Raw genomic sequence first — 10,533 nt, forward strand, 5'->3', positions numbered from 1 at the left:
CACAGAAAGGAGAATTCTACTGCCTGAGGGTTATAATCCCTAAGTGCGGCCGAAGGCCGCCTACGCAGAAAGGTGTTCTATGCAAAAGGTGTTCGCCCCCTTTTCTTTGGCACCACAGAAAGGAGAATTCTACTGCCTGAGGGTTATAATCCCTAAGTGCGGCCGAAGGCCGCCTACGCAGAAAGGTGTTCTCTGCAAAAGGTGTTCAACCCCCTTTCTTTGGCAACACAGAAGAGAATTCTACGTAGTGAGGGTTATAATCCCTAATTGCGGCCGAACATTTCTATCTGTCGCTTTTTTCTTAATTTCACAATATTGTTAGTTAATTTTTTCCCCATCATTTTTTTTTTTTTTCAAATCGCCTGATAACCAACTTGGGATAATTTCTTTTATTTAAAAATCCCACGTTTTTCGTTAGTTGGGTTATATTCCACTTGAAACTGCTCAGTTTGCCTCGGAAAATTACGTTTTTACCCCATTTTCAAACGGTTCCCTAGGGGTCTGTGGGTCCCCAAGGGGGGGGTGGGGCTTTTCGTAAAGTGGCGACTGTCCCCTTTCGAATGAGGGGGGTTTGGGGGGCCCCGCCCCCTCCCCCTCCGCCCCCACCCCAAAAACGGTGGGCCAATAACTAAACATTTCCCGCTTCAAAGATTAGGGCACAGTTAATTGCCTATACGATAACATAAAAAATATATTAATTGTGCGCGTTGTGTACATCTGAAATTCTCATTTCGTGTTGGCAATAGCCATGAAAACCACGGTGGAGAGAATACAGTATTCTATCATTCTTGCATGAAAACCATAATGAACGTGCAACCCTGTGCCAAACTCGACATAACCACCTCCGAGCAAACTAAGCAGCCGCCATTTAATTGGGCAAACAAAAGTTTGAGAAAATTTTCCAATACGGAACCCGGCTTTAAAAAAAAAAACAAAAATGAGGGGGTTTAGAGCGGCTTTTTGTGATTGTAAGTCTGAAAACCCTACCCTCCGGAGGCTTATAGTTTTTATGAAAATTGAATTTTAAGTTGCAAAAAATGTCAACTTCAACCTCACTTTTTGCTTCGTAAACCAATTGAACTAAAATGTCGGTGCTGCCACACAACAAAAAATGCCCAAAAAAAAAGCACTGAAAACGAGAAACAATAAAAACGGGCATTGTAATATTGATAAAAAAAAAGTGATTCAGTCTAAAATGGAGAGATTTTGTAATAAAAATGCTAAGAACTTAGTTATTTATCGAAGTATTGATTTTTATGGGAAAAGCGCCGCAGGCGAAATTTTTCAATAAAACATCGCGAGATTTTTTATTAAAAATTTTCATTATTTATCGAAGTAATGATTTTTATGGAAAAGGCGCCGCAGGCGAAAATTTTCAATAAAGCATCGCGCGATTTTTTATTAAAAATTTTCATTATTTATCGAAGTATTGATTCTTATGGAAAAAGTGCCGCAGGCGAAAATTTTTAATAAAAAATCGCTTTTTTTTTTAAATATTCATCAAATTATCGATGTACTTTTTCTACATTTGTGTACTTTGAACTGCAATAACACCAGTAAATATTATTTCCCCCCGAAAAAAATTATACCGTTCGTGATCAGGAGTAAGACCCCTATCGATCCTAATATTATTATTTTTAATAAAAGCAATGTACGTATTATACACCTATACCCCCTAATTATACGCTCTTGTTTGTGGTGTATTTTTTAACGTATGGTAGCATACATTTTGTGTTACTGTCAACCATTAGTTGCGATCCCGTACGAGTCCGGACTAGTCAGAAATAGTCAGAATCAGTCAGATTTTACTGGAAATCGATCCCGTACTCGGTTCTCTGACTATTGAGAGGACAAAAAAGAGAGTAAATTCGGTTCTCTCTCTGTCAGAAGTTACCAGTTTTAGTCCGAGAATTTTTTGCTGGTAAATTCTGGTAAAAGTGTCAAACGATCAGCTGTAGTGTGTTTGGCAACCAAATTGTAAACAAAAGAAAAGTGCACTCTGCTAATTCATGTTGAAAAGTATTTAATTACTTGTTTAAGTGGATTCTAATGAATTTGAAAGTATTTTTGGTTATTTACATGTGTGAGCTGAGTGTGTTTACATACAAAATAAGCAAAAATTTACAACCAAAATTTGGAGGTTATGTTGAAGTTGACAGAAGTTACCATTTTTTACTAGAAAGCGATCCCGTACTTTTCAATGTTACTCTCTCGCTCTGAGCGAATTTTCATTTTTTGACAGTTTTACTAGTCCGAGTCCGAGGAATACGGGATTGCACCTATTGTTATTTCTGCTTGTTTGTGAAATGTACAAACGGTTGTGAAGACATTTATAAAGGCGTTTTACTTAATTAATTAATTAAGAATTGTATATTAAAGTATCACAAACGCATGCGAACCTTTTAAGGATAATATATTTGTGTAAATAGAAGTGATAGGTGTGGGGTTATAATAAAATGTAGTGATAGCAGGCGGGATATTTCAACAACAAATAACTTAAGTACTATTAGCAACAACATTGTGAAAGTGGGAAATATAGTTGAAGGAGACCTCCAGTAGTATCCCCACCGAGTTTCATAAAAAAATTCACTATACTTTGCACGGAATAGCAATTGGTTCCGTAATAGGGAATTTAAATGAGGCGATTTTTAGTTGAAAGCAACAATCGCCTGGTGTAAACAGCCTTTCAACTAATCGCTTACAATGAAGTTGGTCGGCTCCCTACTTTCGTTCAACTTTTGGTTCAACTAATCGCCTGTGAAAGTTGAATCATGTAAATTCCCTATAATGGAAATCTCAGCCAAAAGTTTGTCTGCGTAACACCGACTTTAAGTGCACTTTTACCCCAATAGATTCCGCTTGCATCAATGACTATGAAGTCCTTTAATGACTGTGAACATACCTTTCTTTGCATTCATCTAAGCACTGCTTATGGAAGATATGGCCACAATTAGTACTACATACATCCCCGGAATATTTGAAACTCTCTAAACAAACACTGCATTCAGGACCGGACATTCTTGGACTGCTAAAAAATTAGTTATCACAACAAAATATCGAAGTACTGCGAACATTGATGATTTTTAACGGCCGTCTTCACATGCTTGCAAATCTCGCTGTCGGTGCTTTTTTCTGTCGCTAGCGAGATAGATAATACGTTTATACGTAAGCTATTTGCAAATAAAAATAATTTGCAAATACCTAACTCAGTGTTTATTCGATGGTGAAAAATTCTTTTTTAATAATGCCTGAGGGAAATGTTTAGTTATTTAGTTAATAAAAAAAAAATTAAGGAAAAAAAAATTAACTAAAAATATTCTGAAATTAAGAAAAAAGCGACAGATAGAAATGTTGTAGTAATAGTAATACGATAGTATTTTAGCGCAGAACTTCTTTTTGCGTAGGTGGCCTTCGGCCGCACTTAGGGATTATAACCCTCACTACGTAGAATTCTCTTCTGTGTTGCCAAAGAAAGGGGGCTGAACACTTTTTGCAGAGAACACCTTTCTGCGTAGGCGGCCTTCGGCCGCACTTAGGGATTATAACCCTCACTACGTAGAATTCTCTTCTGTGTTGCCAAAGAAAGGGGGTTGAACTCCTTTTGCAGAGAACACCTTTCTGCGTAGGCGGCCTTCGGAGGCACTTAGGGATTATAACCCTCACTACGTAGAATTCTCTTCTGTGTTGCCAAAGAAATGCTGACTGGGTTATATCATATTTTCTTTTGTCTCTCATCCTTCTTGTATATTTAGCAGTTTGACAGCTAAACGCCGCGTTTTAATATGCATATGCAGCCAAAGGCAGACGCGTGGTTTTGAAGGTGTTTTTATTTAATGAATTGTGATTGATAGGTTAAAATTAAAGTAATAAAAAAGTTGTAACAAGTCGAATAAAGTTTAAAGTGAAGGGGAATATAAAAATGCATTGGTGAAGTGGCTGCTTTAAGGAAAATAGGGGTGATAAATGTACGCTAATTTCCGAATTTAACAAAAAAAGGCATATTTCAAACCCAATTTGTAAATAAATTAGTGACCAAAAATTACAATAGTGGATGTTAAAATAATGGGTAGACCCTTGGCTATAAGTGTGTGTAAGTGTTTTTTTTGGATCGGGTCACCCCTTTGGACGCAATACCCCGAAATAGGTGGGCCACTTACTAAACAGTACCCATGCCTGATTATAAAAAGGCAAACGGTGACTATCGAAAAAGAAAATAAACCTAAGAATGGCAGCGTCTTGATTATAAAAGGGCAATAAGATGACCATCGAAAAGGGCCTAAGAATGGCGGCGTCTTGCGCTTATTTGCAAACAGTACCACTAATCAACACTTGTTTGCGTGATTTAGTTATTTGCAAATAAAAAATTAACTCAGCTTTTATACGGCAAAGTTTACAATTTTGCATTCCCACGACAGCCGGTTCTACGTACCGGAATGACTCGAGTTTTACCCGACCAAGGGCTGTTGTTCCGGCGAAACGGCGACTTAGGTCGGCGAAATCCATCAAACGTTGCTCGATTCTAGGGCTACATCTGCTCCGTACCCTTCTGCTCAGGGCTGGCATAGAGTCTAACCCAGGGCCAGAAATTTACACCTGCTGCGTATGCCAGAGACGACTGCATTCAAACTCCACCTCGGTCAAATGCAATGCCGGTGACGGGTGGAGTCACCTCCGAAACTGCTCGGGCCTACGTACGCACCGGCAATGGACCACGTCGTTCGTGGCATGGCCCCATGCTGTGCGAACCGGACCGCCTCCACGGCAAACCACCACCCGCCCGGGCAGCACACAATCAACACACCCACACCCCAACACAACACAACAATAGACACACAAGCAAACACAATAGCACCCACACACCGCCGCTGGCAACTCCTAGTGCCTCCGACAATCTGCTCAGTTTGTCAGTCCAGAATATACCGTAACGTGACATCAGTCAAGTGCAACTCCTGCCTCGGCTGGTGCCACTTTAGGGCGTGCTCAGGACTCCGCAGCACGCGAGATTGGATGAGTGACTATGTGGGCCCCTGCTGTGCTGTCCAGTCGCATCCCTCTCCCGCGACGCCGCCAACCACCACCACAAGGCAGCACCCCCTTTTGCAGCACGTACAGGAGGGAGCCGGCAGGCAACACAAGTATTTAACACCACACATCACAATCGGTCTCCCAAGGCACACAAAGGTGCTACAATTTAACTGTAACGGACTCCAGAGCAAGATCGAGGAGATAACTGTCTTAATGGGAAGGCATGGAATATTAATAGCTGCGGTCCAAGAGACGAAGCTGCACGGCAATTCAACCCTGTATTGCTATCCGGTCAGGTGATGTTGAGCTCGAAATATTTAACGTATACATACCCCCTGTCACCAGCTGCCCGGCAGGATATCACCCTGAAATAGGTGCGCTACTCGGAGGTGAAAACCGTATGGTAGTTGGTGACTTTAACGCGCACCACGATCTTTGGCACTCAAGCCTGTCAAATGATCGTAGGGGAATACATCTGGCTGAGCAGATAGACGATTCGACATTCTGCACAATGAACGACGATGCACCCACCAGGTTTATGGGCAGCTGCTGCATCTCGCACGATATAACAATTGTCAGCGCTGGTCTGATAAACAGCGTATCATGGCGACCTATGCTGACCCTTGCATCAGACCATCTGCCCATAGTCATCTCGATTGATAAACCTGCCGACTTTGCTTCCGTGGATCACCGGACTTATGTCAACTTTTCCGAAGCTGACTGGAAAGGCTTCACGGATGTTACTGAAGGCGCCTTCACTGCACTGCCTATACCAACCGACGTTCATGAACGTAAGTTCCGCAGGGTTATCACCGCTGCTGCAGCTCGCTTCATCCCAGCAGGATGTATTAAGGATCCACGTCCGAATTTTCCTGCTGAAGCGGCTGTTTTAGCCGATGAGCGCGACAACCTTCGTCAGGCCGATCCCGCAAATCCCCGTTCAGGGATCTCAACTCGGAAATTCGGCAACTTGTGAACGTACATAAGCGGGAGAAATGGGAAGAGCATTTGGAGACCTGCAACTTCGCCTCTGGTGTGAGCAAGCTTTGGTCAACCGTGAGGTCGTTGTCCAACCTGACGAAGCATGACGACAGAGTCGAAATAGACTTTGGTGACCACGCTTCGTCGTACCCGGAAAATTTTGTGTCCTGCGGGAGTAGCATACCTAACGGAGGTCCTCAACCTATCTATGGCCACTCTCGCCATTCCAGACTTCTGGAAAATGGGGAGAGTGGTCCCACTGCTCAAGCCAGGGAAACCGGCAAATAAAGGAGAGTCTTATCGCCCGATAACCCTCCTTTCCCCGGTAGCGAAGACACTCGAGGCCCTGCTGCTCGCGTATTTTACGAACCACCTGACCCCAGCGAAGCATCAGCATGGGTTCCGTAAAGTGCATAGCACAACAACAGAACTTAACGCCATAAACAGTCAGATAACTCGTGGCCTTAACCGAAACCGCCCCTGTGAGAGAACTATTCTAGTAGCGTTGGACCTGTCCAAGGCGTTCGACACTATCAGTCATTCAACGCTACTAGAAAATATAGAGGCCTCCTCGCTCCCACAGGGACTCAAACGGTGGTCGGCGAATTACCTGAGTGGTCGACACTAATCAGTAATTTTCAGAGACAAAACTAGCAAGCCACGTAAAATTAAATAGGGGGTACCACAGGGTGGTGTCCTGTCCCCGCTACTCTTTAATTATTACATTTCAAAGCTTCCTCAACCACCAGAAGGTGTTACTATTGTCTCCTATGCTCACGATTGTTCGATCATGGCGTCTGGGAATGGAATTGATGACTTGTGATCGAAAGTAAACGGTTATTTCGCCGAACTTTCTCGCTTCTTCACTGCAAGGAGCCTTGCCCTACCTCCTGCGAAATCCTCGGCAACCCTATTCACCACCTGGACGAAGGAGGTCAGGCTGCAATTGGGTATTCACGTCGATGGCGTAACAATACCGACGGTGAATAACCCGAAAATCCTCGGAGTTACCTTCGACAGTCTGCTCTCCTTCTCGGCGCATACAACCGCAATTGTCAACAAAGTACAGAGCCGCAACAATGTCCTCAAGTCGCTGGCCGGCAGCACTTGGGCAAAGATAAAGAAACGTTGTTACAGGCTTACAAGGCAATTGGCCGGCCGGTTCTAAACTATGCAGCGCCCGTGTGGTCGCCGGGGACTAGCAGGACGCAGTGGATGAAGCTACAGACCTGCCAAAACACGGCATTACGAACAGCGACCGGATGCCTCCTGCTGACGCCCCAACACCTCCTACATGACGAGGCCCTGATGCTCCCAGTCAGGGAGCATAACATAATGCTCTGCAAGCAGTTCCTTGCTGGGAGCCACAGACGTGGCCATCCCAACGGACAACTGCTCGCAGAAGAGCCCTCTGGACCCGTCAACCTACCGACAGGCTTTGAACGGCATTCACAGGGAATCAGTCTCAAGTTATGTAGACTCCCGCCCTGTGAATGCTGTTCTAGGCACACAACCACCGGACGTGGATAGGACAGAACTTTGTCTGCCTCGGGACCCGCACTACAATAGCACACCTTCGATCTGGCTATTGCAGCAGGCTAACTTGAGTAGAATCAATGAGGATGTGCCCAACCAATGCCCGGCATGTGGAGAGTCGCCACGTGACTCCCGGCACCTCTTCAAATGCCCTGAGAACCCCACTCAGCTAACGCCCCTGTCCCTACCCAGTAGATCTTGGGAGCATCTTACGATTGTTCGGTGAGTACTCCCTTGGGAGTATACGAATACTCCCCATTGCTCCCTATGCTTCTGTGTATAAGCATGTAATTTTGTATACTCCCTTTAGCACTGTATGTGCGAGGAGGGCGAGTAATCCCTTTTACCTCCTAAACGAGCAATCGAGGAGCACACACAAAAATATAATCCCACAAACCTCCCAAAGGAGCAATACGGGAGTACTCCATAGTAACCTTCGAGAAACATCCCAAAAAGACAATAAGGGTGTGCACATAGAAAAACATACCATATTCCTCCCGAACGAGGAATAAGGGAGTGCTCCCATAAGAGGCATCCCGCAAGCCTCCTGTAGGAGTAATAAGAGAGCAATGATAACGAACATTTTACATTAGCCAAACAGATTTTGCTATTTATTAAGTTTTTCATTTAACTTTTTAATCACGTGCATTTGTGCAGTATTACAAAATCTTAACAGATATAAGTACGAGATCAGATAAAACATTTTAGAATTATATTGCAGAGAAATGTTTTTGTTATTTTTTTTGGCCTTTATAACAATTATACTATGTCTCCATTGTTAGATTTAATGAAGATTTAGCCCTCTGACGAGATTTGACGTTAAATCTTTTGAGATTTACCATATAAAACTTAATCTCGAAAGGCAGTAGATTTAAGTTAAATCTTCGTCAAATCTTCAATAATATTGATCAATAAGTACAATTTGTTGGATGTGGCAACCACAAATTCACATGCCATAAGTCAAATGACATTTGTGTTTTCAATATACAGTTGAGGACATTGAAATCTAGCCTATCATAAAAACATGAATTTTCGTATTTTTAGGGATTTTTATATTTTTGTTAGTTTGGGAGCAAAATTAGTAATACATATTTACATAACTTTGGTTGTAATAAATTAAGAAAATATTATTTTAAAAACTAAAAATTTAGAAGAAATGTTTTATAGTAATATCATGCAGAGTTCTGCTTCGATAAAATTGCACCGAACATCCTCTAGAACTCAGTTCGTATTCATGATATGCCAAAGGCCCACGATTGGATTTTCGGTTCCCTCCTATGAATAAGAGAGTTCTAGAAAATTTTTCCTTCCGCAAATGTTTTTTACCGTTTTTATAATTTTTCTTAAATTCGGGAAAATGATTCGGAATATGGTACCATTCTTTACACTTTCGAAACTATATATTATACATACATATTTACCACGAATAAGAAGCCAATAATATTCAGAATTAATATAATGAAATTCCGCTTGGTACCTTCCTTTTATCTGTCTGTATATCAATGTCCGCAACTGTATTTATAAAATCATACAAAAGCAAACGTCAAATATTTAAAAATGTGAACGTCAAACATATCTCGTTGTGGTAATGGGTACGGTTGTGACTTAGCAACTGGATTTATTAAATCTTAATGGATAAATCTCTCAATGGAGACATAGTATTATATTCAACAATTTATATTGAGCTCGAGGCCGTTTCAAATGAAAATTTTATTGTGGAAAAGCAACATGCAGCTTAATTTCCATAATTTTCCATAAATGAAGTGGTGCTTTATCATGCGCGGAATGCACTTAAAGGCATGGTACGTCCTCAGAGTTTGAAGATTTGTCAATTCCAAATCAACACGGGCTTCATACCGGAACAAGAAACATTGATAACATTTTCCTCGAATGATCTCGATGATTTACCGGATGCCGATCAGGTTCCTCATGACTTTTCGGTTTCGCTGTCGTTGAGTTTCATGGATAACGAATTTCCGCCGAGTAGGAATCCTCCTTGGTTACCAGCAAAGCCCATAAGAAACGCACAACATATATTTAGTTCGCAATCGGAATTCGAGGAAATGGTGGATAATTTCGGCAAGTCCCTATAGTATTTTCGCCCATTTCATTAATTTATTTATTTTCCTTACTACAGTGACAAAACCTAGTTCCATCAACAAACCTACGCCTGTTAGGTCAGCTGCTTCGGTAGATAATGCCTATTTTACCAGATGCTACCGAAATAAAGCAAGAGGATGTACCTCGAATCCAACCTCAACCATCACCACCAATAGACATGCTCAATTTAAACCAGCCCCAACCCCAGCTGCCGGTGCAAGATCCACAAGCCACTGTTATGCCAACGAGTGACGCTAGTTTCGATTTGCTTGGAGCATTCGGGGATGTTAATTCATCTGACATTGGCTCGGCTCCAATACCTGATATTTTAGGTAAGGATTTGGTAGATTCAAAAAAGTCTTAGACTTTTAGGCGGCCATCCAAATTTATATTTGGTTAAGTTCTGGATTGAGACCTACATTTCTATTTTAGAAATCAATGTACAACCAACTTCAAATGCCAACCTTGATGATATCTTCGGCTCAGTTGCTTCATTGGCGCCGAAAATCAACCTGGAGTTTGATAGTTTTTCTGTACACCAACCGACACCAACTAGTGCAAACACTTCAGCGACGACTAAAGTAACCCCAACCTGGTGTACTGGTGTCTGTCGCGTCAGTCTCAGCAAAATAGTCTTGCATCAACAACCAGAGCTCAGTACGTCATAGTTATTTTTCTTCTCTGTTTTTGGAAGCTAGTGCAATGAGGTATAGTTTTAATAAACATTTGAAATTTTTACTACTATAGTCTTTATTTTGCAGTATATTATATACATATATTTGCAGTATATGCTATTTTCATTTATCCACTTAGTTAAGTTTAACTATAACGCAATCTTTTGACATCTGCAACATGCTTCGAAGCAAAACGGAAGTCATTTTGCAGTCGAAG

General features: G+C 41.8%; 1 protein-coding gene across 2 annotated transcripts; it reads left to right on the plus strand.

Moving 5' to 3' along the window:
- Window positions 1–9,713: 9,713 nt before the first annotated feature.
- On the plus strand, window positions 9,714–10,430 carry LOC118751817. Of its 2 annotated transcripts, XM_036486635.1 has the most exons (3): window positions 9,714–9,974; window positions 10,075–10,349; window positions 10,404–10,430. In XM_036486635.1, exons 1-2 carry the CDS (start codon window positions 9,740–9,742, stop codon window positions 10,308–10,310), a joined length of 471 nt encoding a protein of 156 aa, XP_036342528.1. In that variant the 5' UTR covers window positions 9,714–9,739; the 3' UTR covers window positions 10,311–10,349; window positions 10,404–10,430. The 2 variants fall into 2 exon arrangements, with proteins under 2 accessions (XP_036342528.1, XP_036342527.1); XM_036486634.1 differs by lacking the exon at window positions 10,404–10,430 and having other exon boundaries at window positions 10,075–10,363.
- Window positions 10,431–10,533: the final 103 nt, after the last annotated feature.

Source organism: Rhagoletis pomonella, unplaced genomic scaffold (genome assembly GCF_013731165.1).
Source record: "Rhagoletis pomonella isolate Grant_MI unplaced genomic scaffold, Rhpom_1.0 Rhpom_scaffold_01013, whole genome shotgun sequence".
NCBI lineage: Eukaryota > Metazoa > Arthropoda > Insecta > Diptera > Tephritidae > Rhagoletis > Rhagoletis pomonella.